Here is an 18,902-nt window from a genome sequence, read left to right as displayed (position 1 = left end):
GGGGTTCAGTATCTTGTTTCAGAGAGCCTAGCCAGCAGTCCACCTTCCAACATGTTTTGCCAGCATTTGTTAGCCTAACATCACTAATGTTTGCAATGCAGAATTCACGTCATGTGGGGTGCTGAGCTTTATTTCACAATAAACTAATTTATATTTTCCTCACAGAAGCAAAGACAACAGCACCTTTGTGGATTATGCAGTGTAACCTGTATAAGTAGAATAAGGAAGGAGCTGGTTCTGGTTCCAAGGGAATGGATTGTGAAGTATTAAAAATACTTGCAGAATAACAGCTGTGCACCCTAAGTCTCATCAAACAAGATGTGAAAAATTGCCATTGACCTCATGGAATTTGCATATAATCTGCAACTAGTGATTTCAGAACTTCTGAGTGTTGCAGTTGTAGCATAAAAATTTGAGGCAGGATCATGCATTTTGCAATTTTCAATCAATTCTATGTCACAATGCAGTCACTACAAGAAGTATAAAACAATCTTTATAGTTATTATTTTTTATCTTGTCAAATTTCTTTCAAGATCACTGTACTTATTACATAAGAACTAAGAGTGGAATATATTCACTGCAGAGATCTCACACTCTTTAATAATAATAAACAAAAATATATGTGTTTCTCATATTTTCATTTTGTTCAAAAGCTTCCTATGTTTCCATGTTTCCACACATTTAAGTAGCATTACAAAGAAATCTGCAATCTGACAAATGAGAATTCTGTTTCTAAATATGCTTTAGATCATTGTAAAGAACCATAAAGGACATTGGGTGTTTATGTACCCATTCTCAACACAGACTTTATGCAGAAATTGAACACCTAAATTCTGCAACATGGAGCTTCCTGGAAGGGAATTTGCAACTGCATGGTGGGACAGGCAGAATGGAACTCTTGGCATGAAGGAAAAGAACTACAGCTGCTCAATGGGACACACAGCAGATGTATCTTTGTCTCCTAGACTTGATCATATAATCAGTTTAGACCTAAACATCTCTGTGAAAATACCACTTAAAACTTAATTTCTCCTTTAATTTCTGAGAAAAACATCTTTTCCTTTTCTTTTTTAAATGTGCATTTGAATTTTTGCCCTGTATTCTATACCCATGTTTCAAATCTGCTTTTGGCTTTATCATCTTTGCACAAACAGTACTAGAACTGAAATCAGAAAAAAAAAAAGTTCTCACACATGGAGCACCAGATTGACTTAGAATATTCCATTGAGTCATGATTCCTTACATTTGAACTCTCTCTCTTTTCCAACTCTTGTGTTCCCTGATACGTAGAAACGACACTAGCTTCAAGGAAAACCACTAAGTGTCTGTAATGTCAGATTATTTTCCAGTACAATTTCACTGAATAAATACAGTATACTCAAAATGTTCATTCTTCACATGCAAAGTAAAAGGATGCACACAATGATTATGCTCCTCCCTGGACAAGCCCCTGGTCTGTCCCAACAGAGTGCTGCAAAAGCTGTGTTAGAACCCCCTGCTGCAGGTCAGCTCTTCATCTGTCCACCTCCAAGCAACAAAGGCATTGGCTGGTGCTTCACACTGTACTCAGCACTGTTAATATGTGATACACATTCCTAAAATCCACCCACTGGATGATGTGTCATCTCATGGAGATCATTCACAGGGATGAGCCCTTTTTGTCTAAGCATATTTGGATATCACAGGTTTGACAGCAGAATGTGTAGTTCAGCCAATTTGGTTGGTGGCCCCATGCATCTGCATTGACAGACTATTAGAAATATTAACTTTAACTGAAAAAGCTTAGGAACTTATAGACTCTGCCACATTGAACCTATAAACTAATTTGGGGGTTTTGCCCTTGAATTGACATCTACAACTTAGATGATAACCTGTTTAAACATCAGTCTGTGTCTGGGAATTTGCTCTCCCACAGTTTCTATTTTTAGGTGTACTTCCAACCTTAGACAAAAGACAAATTCTCATTCAAATTCTCATTATTTTGATAAATATAACTAGTTTTCTGCATACATTAATTCTACTGCCATAAAAAAATAAAAAATGGAAGAAGGAAATTACCTCCACAAGCTGAAAAAGACACCCCAAAGATAATTGAGGAAAGAAATCCCATGAGAAGTCCCATCTCAATTTGGGATTTGTCATGTTAATGAGGGGAAAAAACCCAAACCAAAAAAACAACTCTAAAACTAAAAGAAACACTTCTTGCTGATAATGTAATTGCTTTCAGTTGTTAACTTCTTTAGCAACAATATGGAAAAGACATGGACAGATGTAATCACAGACAACGATGAATAATTTTAATATTAATCTAATTAACTTAACCTCTTGGGCTTTCCTTAGTTAGCCTTGGCATAATTTTTGAAACAGTAGGTCACTAGCAGTTTATAGGCCACTATTTGAAAATCCTTCTCTGGCCTTATGTTCTGGAATTAATATTGAGGTAGTACAGTAAGAGATACAGAAATATGATCTAATTTACACCTCTGGACTTTTTATTAAACTCCATCTTCACAATGGATAATGGCATGTCAAAGCAATCTTCGTTTGTCTAACAACTGCCCAGCAAAAAAGTAGGTTTAGGTTCAAAACTGTAAGCTTTCAGTTTCTGGTTCCCATTTTACATTGGAAATATTCTAAATATGCTGGGAGGGCTTAAATGGTTTCTCTCTATGGACATTACTTGTGCCACTAAAGTCAGAACCAATTCTGTATTGACTTAATTCAGAGTAAGATCAAACACCTACTCTTCCTTCAGACCTACTTTCAGCAGGACAGATTCAGCCAACTGGAATAAAATGATGTAAGCGGTCTCACAAAAGAGCTTTCAATGTTAGCCATACCCACAATTGAACAGCATTATCAAAAGCTGATTGCTTTTCCCACTTCCTAACCCATGGCTGCAATGAGCGACCTCACCCAAGAAGAGAAGGACCTAAGCAGGCACCCATCACTCTCACCTTCTCTCTGCATCATGGTATCTATTTTCTTTCCCCTCTAGTCTGGGTTTCCTGTCACTGTAACACTACTAAAATCTGTTCTGTTACCCACTGTTTACAGTGCATGGTTTTCAGTACCATGGACATCTGGAGGCTGGATTTACATGGTAAAATGCTTATGGGTACTATAAGGATTGCAGAAAATATCTGTTTTTTATCGAGTCTGTTGACTTCTTGAGACACTTCATCTACTTTGCTAACTGACCTCTGCATACTACCTATTACATAAGTATAAATATATATTATAATAGCTCACACATGTGGCTATATGTAAATAACATTATAGCTGAGAACTGTCTTTATTTAGTTTTGTTAAGGAAACATCCCAGTTGGACTATTCAGGAGGGACTGCTTCAGTCACATGCCCACCATTCACTGACCCTGCTGGGACCAAAGCTACAGTGACTAAATAGGTCTCTCTTTTAACTCCCCACACACCCCACTCTCACAGCCAGACCAGGTTTCCTAACCAGTTTGGTGCCAGGTTTCTCACAGCAGAGTCTCAGATGTCTCGGTCCATAAAGCCATTTATTCATGGCGGAGGAACACAGAAATAGCCTGAGTTGGTGCCTCCCAGGAGGGACCCTGAACAAAGGAATCACTAGGCTTTTATGCCCTCACTGATCATGCTTGACAAAGTAGGGAGTCTTTGGTTCCTGCTGTGTCACTGAGTGTCCAGTCACCTGGCTGTCTCTCCATGTCCCTGTGCCTTCATTGTGATAAGGGTGGTCAGTTCATGGCCTCTTGCCTTGGGCTCCCACCCAGACCTCAGTCTGCAGCTCCCACTGCAGCTTCGCCCCAAGTTACCTGGATTTAACGTGTTCCTCAGCAGTTTTTGAGTTTTATGTGTTTATTTAGATTCTATACATACATTTAAATGTGTATTTATGAGTTTAAATCCATTACTAAGGGGAAGGAAATTCATATCAAGTTATTTTATCTGTCCTAATTTTGTTGCTATCATTCAGTTTAACAGCCATATTAGTTCATCAAAATATTTTGAATATTTCAAAACACAAAAAGGGTAAAGAAATTTTGTGGAAAACATGAACTGATCCACATTAATTTTGTGTGCAGTGAGTATGAATAATATATTTCTGTATGTATCCTTATCCTTTTGTGTTATATAAATTCTTCTTTGGCCTTTTACCTTCAACCAATGCTATGATTTAATCAATAGCCTGGTTTAAATCATCAGCAGTGAAGGACATCAGAGCAACAGGCATAGCAGCTGGAACACTGTCAGAAATTGTGTTCAAATACTATTTCTGCTGTATATTTTCTTTCATTTGATATTTCTGTCACTGTAAAATTGCAGTATAAGGTAACAAGCAATGCTCTGTTCAGCACACAAATTCTCTCCTACCAGTATCAAAGCTTGACAGGATAGCACCATGTGATATGGCAAAGGTTGGAGAATGAGGAATAAGTAAAACAGAAAAACTAGACCTAGATGTCAGTTTGGCACGCAATCAAAGCTGTCGACTTCTAACCACTACAGCTACCTAGGCTTTGGTTAACTTCTCATTGATTTCCCCAAATAGGATTTCATCTAAAGCACCAAATTAAAAACTGAGGTCGAGGGACAGTTCTATAAATTGAAAAGCGTACAAATGACTTGCTAGCCAATACACTTGGCAGCATTTATTTTTCTAAAGCCTCTGATTATGAAGCTAACAGAAGTTGGTAGAGGTCAGGTTGAGTTTTGGGAAGAGGAGAAACAGAGAAAGCATGAAAAAAAGTGTAATAATTTCTTTTACTATATGTTAAGGAATTACTTAGTGAGGGAAGGGCAGTTATTAGTGGATACATCGTTTTTGACAATGGAAGGGTATAGTAAAAGTAAAGCACAGCAAAGATCATCTAAGCAGAAAATAAAGTAAAACAAACAAAAAGAATAAAAAACCCAAATCAACAACCCTCTCTTGCAATAAATCCCTGTGATCGGCAATACATTGCGAAGCTGAAAAACACGCAGTAACAGCCATTTCACTTTGTGCTATTTCCTGATTGCGACATTCACGTACTCAGGCACATATACCCAATCCTCTAACAGAAGGTCCAGGATGTGAGGGTTTACAGTGCTGCAATATATTAGAAATACGACAGCTCAAAACAGTACTGTATTAAACCCAGAAAATTGATTTCAAAGACTCAGCAATGTTGAAACATTTCAGAATAAAATACTTTCCATTTCTTTCCTACAAAGATCAGTGACTGCTTATCCACTTTATTCCCAGCCACAAAACCTCATTAATCCTAAACCAGAAACAATTAATCTGATACATATTGCATGAAAAAAAAAGAAACCTCTTTCTTTTTCCTATTTTCAGTCCTCAGAGGCCACTAAAGTCACTACAAATGTTTTATCCCTCTCTGCTCAAATCAGGTGGATAATCACAAATGAGGAAAACTTTTTAAAGGTCTTAAGTAATGCCAATGTATCTCACCCTAATGGCAGGAAGAGTAACAAAGGTTTTACCCAGAACAGACTAAATTTCTACTGATGAGAAGAATCACTGGCACCTATTTGGCCAAATTCCAGTTTCAGTTAGAGTGGGTAAAACACAGAAGCATTATGAAGGTCAATGGCAAAAGTCTGCTGACTTTAATCAGCATAAAGTTATCCTTATCTGTGCTACTTCAATCATTGACAAAGACAGTGTTGAATTACATTCTCTGTGTCACCTCTTGTTGTCATTATATTGCAAAGGTTCCATATTGTTGTCTCTTTATTGCAAGAGTTTCATACCTCCATGATGTTTCTTGTAGGCAGCTCCTCTAAGCACTGACTCTTCCTTCTTATCACAGCAGCCAACTGACTCCAGTTTCCCCTCAACCACCCAATCCACTTATTTTATAGCACTCTTCTTCTCATTGGCTACAGCTGTGGCCTGTTAAAGTCAGGCCTGTTCCAAATGTTTGATAATTGGCTCAGCTGCAACTCCTTATGGGTAAGATTACTTTCTATACTACCTTTATTTTCTTGTATTCTATCCCCCTACAACCTCTGTTTATCCTCACAAAACACTCCTGCTAGTCTATAGTGACATTTCATGTCCTGTTCAATTTCTGCATTTGAAAATGTACAGAATTCTGCCCTCAGTGACAACCACGTGGGATGATGTCACATGGCACAAAAAAGATGGACAAAAACAATAGATACATACACGGCTTCAGCCTCTGTGAGCAGACTTTTGCCATGCTTCTTTAACAAATTCTTGGATATGATTTGGAAAAAAACCAACAGCAACTAAACACCCAAACCACACCAAAAAGAACCCAAATGCAAATAGAACCAACAAGCCAAAACAAACAGCACAAAAAACCCCAAACAAAACAAAACCATTTGGAGGCTGTGTTGCAACTCTAGGCTCAGACACTCAAAGTTAAGTATCTACAATGTAGGTATTTAAACTCCAGTTTCAGGCAGTGATTGAATGCTTCAATCCATTGCCTAATCACAGGCTGTGCCCTCATTTAATACACTATAGAGCAGGTTGCATGGTTTTTAATACAGTCAATATTTAGAAAAATTTAAGAAACATCTCAGGTGAACATCAACAGAAAAAAAATTCTGGCACATAATCTTCAATCAAAGGAAATGTTCCTCCCTACCCCCCACTAAAGATTAAAATTGTTATTATCGTGAATCACATTTGTAGTCTATTTTTATCCTACTTCACCTTTGCATTTAACACTAGATCATAAAATCTTGAGTTCTGGAACATAATGTTCGTTTTAATTCTCTCCTCCTCCAAGGAAAAATGCAACTGAAAAAATTTCCGTCAGCATGGAAAGTAATTTTACTTTATTAGTCATGGGACAGGTGAAGAAAACTTGTGAAGAACTGTTCTCATGAATGCTTCCTCATCTCACTCACCTACAGTGATAATCAGTGGTTTAAGTAAACAAAATAGCATAAGGAATGATATAAACTCAGGAATGTCCGAGAGATTTCTCATACCAATATACTATCAAAAATACCCACTTAAATAACCTCTGTTGCACCCCACTTACAAGAAAAGACAGATATCTTAGTAATATCAAATAATAGATATATCTTCTTTAAAATATTCAAATACATAAAAATTATCTTTTTTTTTCCCACCAAGAAAAATATCTTTTAAAGAAAATAAATCTGTGGGAGTATGCAAAAATGTCTTTTTTAATGGCAGAATTTAGTACTACATGTCAAATGTGTTTAGAATATTACATGTTGATGATTTTTTTTTAATGTAATTACAGTTCTAGAGGAAAAGAATACTGAATCTGTTTAACTACTGTGTTTTGAATCCCTATACAGGACCAGCCTTTCCAAAACATTTCATCACTTTCTTTACAAAGAAGAATAAATCATCACCATCAAATTGGCCAGGCATATGCATGACTGTTTTCTGTCTCTCATTTCAATGATGTTCAAAAAACCCAAAAACACATTGTACCATTTGAAAAAGCAGATTGAAAGATAATACCTCCAGTAAGTCATGTAGGAGATAAAAAGTTGAAGGCAATATACCAAACCAAAAAGATAATTATTCAGTACTCTAGGAAGTTTCTTACATTCTCTTCTTTCTCCTGCTGTGCACAAATGCAGAACAATATACACAGTGTCTGTTCTCTTCACAAACTTTCATACAGTATTTAAGGATGGATAGATACAAAATATGTGCATAGATATTCTGTATGTATGTATGCATACATTAAATATATATGTCAAATATTTCTATCTCATGATGTGTTTAATAAAGTGGGCCGAGATTCAGCCTATAAAAGAGGCTTGAAGAGAAGTGCCAATCTAGTGAAAGGCATTTCAAATATCTAGAGATGGTGAGCAAGTGATCTGAGACTTAGAGGAAGGGCAGAAGAAAGTGCAAACATGTCACACACGAGCATAACACACAGGGATCATGGTTGGTTAACACAGTACAGCTTGGGGGTTCACTTCAGGTACCTGTACACAAACACATGTGGAGTTGAAAACAATCGCAGGGAGTCCATACAGGCTCCACAGGACAAGTAGGGAGGAGAGGTTGCACTCTATGGACATAGACAGTTTGAATTCATGGAGATTTGCACTGGAGCACATGTTTAGCTGGCGCAACTGTCAGATCAAGATCAGGCTGGGTGCAGTGATGAGCGTCTGCTAAAGACTGATTGATCAAGAAGAGGAAATGAAACCTTCTTAATAAAACTTGGAGAAGCCTCACAATCACAAAGGTGGTTCTCAGAAGAGACAAGAAACTCCCAGCCTCTTCTGGAAGGTCAAAATGGTGGAGCACTAAAATTTGAAGAAACTTCTGGCCACCATCAAGAATTGGTTTATTTAAAAGAAGTGTACTGGTGGCTGATAAACTGACGGGACTACCCACAGTTGAAACTATTACCAAGAAAAAAAAATTACAAACCTAGACTTCAGAAAAGGAGATTTAAACTTGTTAGGGATCTGCTTGGTGGGATCTAATGGGACTGCCCTGGAGGGTATAGATGCTCAGGAGAGCTGACTGATCATCAGTGACAACTTCTTCAAAGCACAGGAAAAGCCCAGTGTGAAGCCCAGGAAATCTTACAGGCACAGCATAAGGTCAGTGTAGATAACAGGGAAATCCTGACTGTGCTCAGTTGAATTACAAAAGGCAATATTGCCTTAGAGGTCATACTACTGAGGACTATGATGCATAAGAAGAAAGTTATTTTATCAGGAAAAGGAGGACAAAGGGGAATGAGGAACCATCACTCAAGATGTAGGGAACCTTGTGGCAAAGAACATGGAAAAACTGAGGTAATAGGTGACTTCTTTTCTTCAGTTTCTAGCGGTAATGACTGCGTCAAACCTCCCAGCTCTTCTGAGCCTGTGCTAGGGTCTGGGAGACTCAAGAATTAGTCCCAGTAGAAGATTGGGGCACAAACCAATTTAGTGTATGGGACATCAGCCACTGTTTATGGTCTTAAAAATGTCTGGGTCATTACAGTAGGTTTCTGACAGCAGGAATATTTGCCCACTTTTGAAAAAAAACAGGACTGTTATTGGAGAAACAGCAGGTCAGCCAGCCGAAGCTCAGTACTCAAAAAAATTCCCTCCTGGAAAATACATCCAGGCACACAGAATAGGAGGAGATCCTACATGCATTTACCAAATGCAAATCATGCTTGTCCAACTTGACTGTCTTCTATGATGAGGTCATTGCCTTGGTGAAAAAGGGTCTCCTTGATCCTTGTTATGTTTTTAGAAAATATTTTATTTAATCCACACTAATAAACTGGTGAAAATATGTTTTGAGTGGGTGGACTCTCCGATGCCTGGAAAAATTGCTGGGACTGCCAGGTTCAAATGGTTCCAACAGCATTTTGTTCATAGGGATGGTTAATGGGGCTAATGATGCCTTTGTAGCTGATGCTTTCATTAATAAACTGGATAATAAGGCAGAGGGCATCTTCTGCAAGTTGGCAGATGACACCAAGCTGGTGGAAAATGCTCTGCATGCTGGAAGTCTGTGCTCCTATTCAGAGAAAGCTTGAGAAGCTGGATAAATTGTCAACAGGTACCTCCAGTGCAGCAATGGAAAACATAGAATCCATTCAGGATAGCAACTGATAGCAACTCAGAGGGAAATCTATTTGCAAGAAATAACTAACAGCCTCAAGTTAACATTGTGAAGGAAATACTGAGTCACAGAAAGTTTATGGAATTTTCAAAAAGAGGAAAAAGTTCAGGAATTTGAGTCAAATCCATATTGGACTCTCTTCCCTCAGAGTGGAAATCCTTGAGTGAAGGATATTTTCAGAGCACAGACTGGGAAAAACACAATAAAATTTGATTGCAAGAATGTTTTTTCTAATTGTGGTTTGACATTTAAATTAACACCAACTGTTTGATTACTCAACTCTCTTCCTCCTCCATGATGGATAAATATTTAATGAGAATAATCTCTACTGTGATTGTGAGCAGAGTAAAGTTAATTCCTCCTCTATTTTTTCTCAGATCCCTGAGAAACCAGGTATTATCTGAGGAGTTAAAGAATAACTAGCTTTCCTCTAAATCTCTTTATAAGTATTCACCTCAAAGCTAATATTTATTTAGATATACCTAACCGAATTTTGCTACCCCAGGAGAAATCCTGTTAACTTTACACAGGACAACATCTTTAGGGTCAGAAGCATCACAGAATAAGTGTGGTTTTTGACTTAAGCTAGGTCTTCAATCTTAGTTATGGATGCAATAGCTCAAATCTTTAGTCTGCTTTACTCAGATGTGCTGATAACAGCTTGTTATCAGCAGCACTGGAAGGAACATGTGAGGCTCCTTTCAAAACCAGATACGAGGAAATCCACAAAGGCATCTACTACATTATTTCAGCTAAGAAAACATGCTTCAAAATATCTTAAGAAATCCATCAGCAAACACAGTTATTATTAACCTACAACTTCTTCTTAGTTCTATATTTAATTACAGTATGCTGTGTCATAAAGAGAAGCTACATAGAATAATGCTATTAAAACTATATAACTCTCCCAAGCGTTGAAACTAGAGTAAATCTCCAAGAGAGTGAAAAAGAAAAAAAACAAAAGAAACCCCACATATTTTAAAATATTAAGGTTTTACTTAATATAACATTCATGACTGGCTCTCTTTTCCCTTATAGATGAGAGAGAGAGAGAAAGGAGATATAAGATATAGGATAAGACTTGCAAATATCTTATTATTTTATTCACTAAGAATGAAAGCATTATATGACTAAAGAGAGGAAGAAAAACAGGAATATGTTACATATTGCTGATAGACAGCAGCATCCTGCTCCAATGGCAGATTCTTAGCAAATGTCTTCACTCAGAGACAAAAAGATGCCTTCCTTATACAAGATTATGATTTACACTAGATGCCAAAGCAAGGATGAGAGAGAGCATCTAGATTTACATTCCCTTATGAGCCATTAGACCTGTCATAACAACAGTGAGACAGAAACTAGAATATTTTTCTTTAACGTCTCAGGAGAAAAGATCAGTCAAAGCAAGTATATGAGAGTCTGGAAGTACGGTTCTTCATGAGGACTGAAAGATGTGGTCCAACTGTTTCTATTAATACAGCACATATACTCCAAATGTTCTACATGTGTCTCTTAACTTACTAAAATGTAGGTGAACTAGTTGATCAAAGTATTGGAATATTGTTTAACAAAACAAGAATGAATCTATCTTCACCCCAGTAGGGCACTTACTTTTCCATATGCTGCTTCATGTGCTTCTGCTGTGCATCTGTCTCATATAAAGCATTAGATTGTTAGATTCACTATCAATTACAGACTGCAACAAGTTTGATTTCAATTACAGCAGGAGAGGAAAACAGCTTGGTTCCCTAAGGGGAGATGCAGGCACCAAAGGGGTGAATCAAAAATGAGAATCGTACATTGCATGTTACCAATTAGGGAAAGAAGTGAAGTCAAGATATATATGTAGATATTTATTTTTATATAAACCTGATAAATTCAGTTTCACTTCACGTTTGAGGCAGAAGAGCAGTGCCTCATTGACCAGAATCTATTTAGATTAATTTGAAAGCACTGTTTCCTAAGCAATTGCAATGACAGTTCTAAAATGCAAAGAAGCTTACTTTGAAAACAAAGACATAATAAAATCTAATTACAAAAAAGATTGCTGTTTGTCCAACATTCCTGAATTATATCCAATTTAAGGTACTTCCTTTACCAGTTAATAGGCATCTAGAGTTATAATCAGAACAAAATAAAATCTGTGAAAACTTCTGACAAGATTTATAACCATATCTGTATACACAGACTGCAAAATTTAAAATGTACAGAACATTCAATTTCTCAGAATCCTACCTCAAATAGTTGTCATCTAGCTTGAACAGGAGAGAAAAAGTGGTGGGGTTTTTTTTTTCTTTTTTTTAATTTTTACAGGAGAAAAAAGTATCTACAATCTGCATCTGCTGTTTGAAAATCAAGTCATTTATGTGGTACACAATCAAGTGAGATATTTGAATGGTTTGGGATTCTCTCCTTTAACCTTAGCCCATTTCTTAGAATCTGCATCTCTTTCCTCTCTCAAAGAAAGATTCTGTTAATTTAGGTCAAGCTCAGTCATAAGATTCGTGCTTATAATATATCCTCCACAAACCTTCCTTCCTTCTGCTTCTGATTTTTTTTTCCTCCCTCCTATACAAGCACACTCCCAGATTTGTGTATTAATGTGTATTGGTGTGGGAAGCAGTATTTCCACGCCCAAGGAACAGATGTTAATGTTGTCAGTGCCAAAGTACCATTATATTCCTAGAAAGGATTGTTTTGATTGCATGACACAAGATAAGAATCTACCCAAAAGCACAGCTTAGATAAATGGAACCATGGCTACAACTGCCCATCTGCAAATAACAAAATTAACCTAGTGTGAGACACAAGACAAAGCTGCACTGGCTGAACTCCGTTACATAATTGTTGCTGACTTCACACTTTGTAACAGATTTGGGCTGGGAGAACAGATGATAATAACCTCCATGACAACTGCTAGCTGGCCTTACATATGGATGATATCAGGGATGTTGGCCTGAAGCCACATGACAATGAGGCCACAGGCTCACTGGCTTGGTTTATAGTGGCTTACACCAACAGTATGATTTATAAATCCACAGACAGTTTAGACAATAGCTACTCATGAATGAATACATCCATGGGCATCCAGCATCCCACAAAAGACTAAACATGAGCCACACACACAAGAATCCAGTTGACAGCTAGGGCCCAGCCAGGATGTGCTGTTGGAGTGTGTGTCCTGTAGCCCTGCATGCTGGTTTGAATTGGGCTGAAGGAAATGCAGCTTGAAATGGTGTGGGTGTGTATGTGTGTGTGTGTGGGAATGTGTGTCTGTTGCAAAATAGGCTGATTAAAAGACCAAGTGCTATCCACGTGTTCTCATCTCTCCCACATCCTTAATATATTAGATTATCTAAATATATTTTAGATTATTCATCACTGAGTGCTGTGTTTCCTTTCCTGCAGCGATCTCACCCCAGCCCAGTCCTCCCACAAAACTGTGCTGTCTGCCCTGCTGCTTATGACCTACATGAGACACTTATCTAAAAGCTTCAGCATCTAGTATTTAGGACCATCTACCACAAATATTAAAGGCTGAAATGACTGAAATTGAACTTCAAGAAATAGAAAATCCATTAGGTCTGAAACTTGTTTTAAGGCTCTTTTTTTAAATTCTATTAGATACAATGTTAATGGATATTTGCTTTGCCAAGAATCCTTTTGAAAGAGGCTGCTATTTAGATGTGCAAAGTACTCATAGGTAATTCAGCTGTTTTAGAAAAAAGCAAGAATACAAGACAACTTTATTCATACTCAATAATGCATTGCAAAATGTGCAGTCGTCACTTACTCTAGAGATCATCAACATTACTTAGATACTTCTCAGACTGTGAACATCAATATTAAAATGATAAAAATATGCTAGAACACCTAAAGTACTTTACATAAGAAACAGCTTGCAGGATTTTTTTCAAGGCCCAATTTCAAAGGCACAGAAAAGAAGCCTTAATTAAACTGACTAGACAGGCTATTGCTGTCAGCTATCAAAACAAAAAGAAAAAAGATCCAAAGGTCCTCCATGTCCAATATCAGCTCGTAAAGAGAATAACTTTCTCCATTTTTGAAAACCTAGAACAAGAATGGAAAATAAATAATTCACACTTTTTTTTTTAATCTCTTGAAGTGTTGAACCTAGCTGAAAAAAAAAAGTCTGACAAAGATAATTCTTAGGGAAAAGCTGAGAGTTACATAAAATATTCCAGAAATTAGCTTGAAAGCTTAGAACTTTCTTCCTGTTTAGTCACTTTAGTACTTGCTTTCTGGTAATTATCGTCTACCTTCCTGAAATACATTTCCTTAATATCTGTAGCTCTTAAGATGCCAGCTTTTACAATGTGATATATAGAATAATATACTTTCTCTCAAAATTGACTTGATCATGAAGCATTACATATATATTGCCCTTAGATTTAAATAAATCAGTATAGTACAACTCTTTAATTTAAAATTAATATACAATGAAATTAAGTATTAGGCTTGACAGCTTCTGCTAAAACATTGTGTTCAGGACCAATACAAAAGGAGATATACCAAAGGTGAGCTAAAGACCTATGTGTATGTTTAGTCTCACATGTTGTTCCATTGCCTGAGTCCACCTCAGTGAGGTCCAACCATTATTTATTGCTGTAAAAAGAATTCATAAATAGCTAGATTTCTAGTGTTGGGCACTAAATAGAATGGAATAAAATATTTCAATTGGAAAGGACCTACAATGATCATCTAGCTCAACTGTGAATCCCATTTAGTACTGTGTTCACTTTAAATTACTTGGCTTCAACTGTGTCTGTCTTTTTCTTTACTGAAAATTTCCTTCAAAATTCTTGTGGTAATCAATTAATTTATAATCACTGCATTCTCTATAATTAGAAAGGAGATTGATATCCAGGAGGTTTTAATCTAGTTCAATTTTATACTACACTAATAGAGATTCAACAAAGTTTATTCAGAATATTTTACACTGACAAAATTAAAGCAAGCCCCTTACCTCTGGCATGCCTAAAGTGAAGCTAATGTATCCTACTATTAAGGCTAAAAATTCAAATACCCAATAGGTAGTTAGAAAATGTAATTTTAAATTTATAATCTGATACAGGAAACTCCAGTTTCCAGGAAATTTTCTTCTGATGTAGCTTAAAGGAAGTGACAAAAAGTGTGTAGTTTTGGGGAACAAGGCCTATATTACTAAGGAAATAACATTGTTCTGTAAATTTATAGTTTAAATAGTCAACAAGTGTAATTAAATATATAATGGGATGCAACTAAATTTAAATTGCATTTATTGCTTTCAACCTTTAAAACACTAGAAAGTTCTGAGCTTCCACATGGAGTTTTCTGGTATTAGTTTTGAAGAGAATCTCCTAAAAATACATATAATGGACAGATTCTACAGTCCTTTATTTTGCACAAAAATCCAGTGTAGAAACTGACAGATTAGACTGCATTTCTGGGAAAAAAAAAAAAAAAAAAAAAAAAGGACATATCTGAACAGACTATGGCTCTTCCTTAATGAAGGGCTTTAGAAATCAAAACATTGAACTCTGGTTCTTCTCTGCTTCCTGACTTTGATAGTGGACGACAGACAGCATCTGCCAGACTCATTTTCGGAGAAATCCACATGGTGCTGAAAAGGAGATTGTTACTGTCCCTCGCTTACTGGGTTGGACTCCAGAAGGAAGTGTTAAACAAGACTTTCAAGAGGAGGCCTGGAGAAGGGTGCTGTTCAGCAGGTCCAGCTGTGAGCTATTAATTGCTCTGAGAGGCAGTAACTAAACACTCACTTGTCTGAGTAAAGATAAGAGAAATGGCCTTATTAAAATCTTCAGCTGAAAAATTCTCTCTTCCCCCTGTCAGATGCTACCAGACAGTTTTAGTACACTACAGGCATTACTTCAACTTTGCACCAGGTGTGACGATATTGAAAAGAATGGAAGCACACTTGCATACATTTGCAGTACTGCACTTCTTATGAGCCCTGCAGGAGTTCAGTCCATTGAATTCAGTGACAGAAGGGCCCAAAAACACCTATCTTAAAATTAAATGCTTATTTTATTTATTGCAGTGGATCTGATATCTTACCACCCATGGTTTGTCAGGTACCCAAATCTCCCACAAGTACTTCGGCATATCTCCAAAATTCAGTGCCTAAAAAGCAATAATATTTAAATAAAAAAGATGTGTCATTCTTACTACGGATCTTCAGATCACCCACCTCCCCAAACGGCCCAATATTGGTAGAAAGCAAAATGTGAGCAAATTTCTATGGAAGACAGATAAATAGCTTTTTATGAGGGTTCACAAACTTCACAGCCTAGTGTGCTACCAAACATATGGATGGTAACACTTAAAATGCTACATCAAACATCAGTGTGGCTTCTGAAAGCTGATCGTTGAACATTTTGTTGTAGTCAGGCAACAGAATTTCAGATGAGCTTTTATTGTTCTGTTTAGTGAACTACCAAGATGTCTCATAATAAGAAACTTTTATCCTTTTTTTTAGTTTAATGCACTGTTAAGCTTTTTATTAAGATATTATTAATCAGCCTTGAGACTCAAAAAAGCAAAACCAGCAGATCTTTGAAACTGCAGTTAAAGCTGTGTTTAATGTGGGAGCATTAATGGATGTTCACGCTCTGTTACTAACTGCTGAATATAAATAGCACTACGTACTACTTCAGGTTCCCTCCTGAGTATAATACTCACACACCCCAAAATATCACATCTCCAAGGACTAGAGTCATAAAGACTGTGTGTGTATGAATGTGAGAGAACAGTGGAGGGAAAGTTCAGTAGGTTACTAAGTTGCAGAACCTTCAAATCTGCCTATTCTAAAGAGGAACTGATGTTCTTATTTAACTCAAAAACAGAAAACTACCACAATAGTTCTGAACTATCTAAGCCAAAACAACACATACATTTGGAAGGACAGTCAGAAAGTTAGCAAGCAACACCACACCAGGCCTTTTCAGAAAACTGTTCTATTTTATTTGAGAAAAGAAAGCTTCCCAGAGAGAGAACATTACATTAAGAGTAATGTTTTTGGAAAGTCGGACAATTTCAAATCCTTTCTCTGTAGAGTAATATGCCTAAATTGCAAAAAAGCACTTTGTGCCCCATATTCAGAAAGAACATTAGTATTCTGTACAGAATGGTTTATCCACTCCTTTACCACTCTATAGTGAGGAAAATCCTCAGAACACTTTACATCAAATAGTACTTTTACTTGCAATGGAAAACATATGTCGCTTCCAAAGTACTCCCAACAGGTACCTTGGATGTCTCACAAAAGTTCTGTGTTCTTGGAGAATTGTATCACAGTTCTGAAAGCTTTTTCAAGAACTCCCCTTGAAAGCAGAAAGTCATCTTAAGGATTTTATCTACCAAAAGTATTCTCCTTTCATATCTGAAGTCACATTTCCAACTAAATTCAGGAAATCCCTTTTTGTCATTTAAAATTTTAACTGAGGGAAAAAAACCTCACAAAACAACCCAACCCACAAACCCCTAAATAAAAATGCTTTACACAACCAGAAATGTTATTTGGTCTTACACAAGCAGAAATGTTACTCGTTTTTACACTCTGCATGAAAAGGCACTTATGTAATCCATGGAGATTAATAGGAGAGTTTAACAATAAGGTAAAGCCACAGGGAACGCCTCATTCTAAAATCTGCCTGTACCTTCTGTGATGTGTTACATATGATTGTTTTCCTCATTTACGTGAGTACAACTGAAGAACAATTCACCCAAAGGCAATGGAATCAAACTGGTTAAAGGGCAAAGAAGGGGTCCCTGTGGACCAAGCTCTCTCACAGAATGCATGTTGACCAGTTTGGTCCACTTTGATAAAGTGATAAGTTTTTGAAAGTATACTCCAATTAACTAATACGTCCCTACTTGTTAGAAAGTCACCTTTACAGAAATCACACCTTTGCAGAAATAATAAGTAGTTTTCTAAAAATAATTGGAAAGTAATTACAAGACAAATTTCTATCACAAATTATGAATGTTTCTCCTACCCCCCTTAGCTAGCTAAAAGCTTAGGGAGACCATCAAAATAAAACAGAAATGAGCAGGAACAAAATATCATTCTAGTAACAATTTTCAGACTGAAAAGACAAATTAATGGAATCATAAAATACAATGCCTTTTTTCTACAAAAAAGTAGGCTACAGCTACATCAGAAGTGAAATATGTCTCTCTCACTTTCCCGTGCTTTTGGGATGGTTAAGATCATTACATATTGCAGGGACAGAAAAGAGAACCAGAGAACCAACAGATTCATAATATCCCCATCCATTTTACAACTTCCCTGTTTGTACCAACACCTCATAGAAAGCTGTACAGAAAGCAATCCCCTGCTCTCAGTCTTCCAGTGGCAATTCCACTCACAATTAAACTTGGACCAATTCTTCAAATAAATAAATTACAGCTTGAGGCTGAACAAAAAAAAGGTTTTGATATAGAGGAGAGGAAAAAAAGTAGTTGTAAAAAAAGAGTTAAATAAATCTTATTTTTAAGTATTATAAAGAATGAAGTTCTAACAGGAGATGAGTCCCTTGTCCCTGAGGTCAGTGTAGAAAGTACTCCCATCAGCTGATGATCTAAATTCATGATTCCTGCAATGGTTCATGACTGACAAACATTTAAAATACAGTGTTGGGTTCACAAGGTCTTAAGAATATATGGCTTCCCTAATGATGCCTTGTGAAGGCTGACTTAGAACAGAGGCTAGATGGAGAATATAGTAGGTATTTATTAAAAGGCCTCAATGGATACACCTTGGGCAGTACAAGAGCCCAGCCAGGGCTACACCCAAGATGAACCAAAATGGTCACAAAATGGATGATTGGTCACAAGGTCTCACACTTTTATAAGTTCTGGTCCATTAGCATACTGGAGTTAATTGTCCAGTTATAGCTTTGGGTTATGAAGTCCCATCCTTTTCTCTTTTCAGTCCACATTGTTTATGCTCTTGGGCCTGAAATTTGGATCAGTTGTCCTTGGTCCCAAGCAAAGAAAGGAATTGTTTTGCCCACCTACTCTGTGAAGAGAGCTTAACATCCCCTAATATGAAGGTCAGAACTACACACTAAAGCAGTATGGAATATGAAAAATATAAAAGCTAAAACCTAATGCATCACTAAAAGGTGTTCAAAAATCAACATAATTTAAGGTATTATAAAACATGCAAGATTTGTTTCTGTAAAACTTAGTACAGTTTCACCTTTTTCATTCTAACTGTTTCTCTATTTTGTGAGCTGACATCAGCAAAATCTTTCAACCAAAATGCACACTTGCT

At 36.8% G+C, this 18,902-nt stretch overlaps 1 protein-coding gene across 5 annotated transcripts in view; it reads right to left on the bottom strand.

Moving 5' to 3' along the window:
- Window positions 1-18,902, bottom strand: part of PCDH9 (protocadherin 9) — a 664,715-nt gene that overhangs the window by 354,920 nt on the left and 290,893 nt on the right. For 3 of the 5 annotated variants that reach the window (XM_036379697.2, XM_036379715.2, XM_036379733.2), the window contains exon 4: window positions 15,680-15,745. The exons of the other annotated variants lie outside the window; for them this stretch is intronic. In XM_036379697.2, coding sequence (XP_036235590.1) covers window positions 15,680-15,745 — 66 coding nt within the window. The remainder of the gene's footprint in view (window positions 1-15,679; window positions 15,746-18,902) is intronic. 5 annotated transcript variants of the gene reach the window in all.

The sequence above is a fragment of the Molothrus ater genome, chromosome 2 (assembly GCF_012460135.2).
Source record: "Molothrus ater isolate BHLD 08-10-18 breed brown headed cowbird chromosome 2, BPBGC_Mater_1.1, whole genome shotgun sequence".
Lineage (NCBI taxonomy): Eukaryota > Metazoa > Chordata > Aves > Passeriformes > Icteridae > Molothrus > Molothrus ater.
The sequence above is the reverse complement of the archived record's forward strand: the minus strand, read 5'-3'. Positions and strand labels throughout refer to the sequence as shown.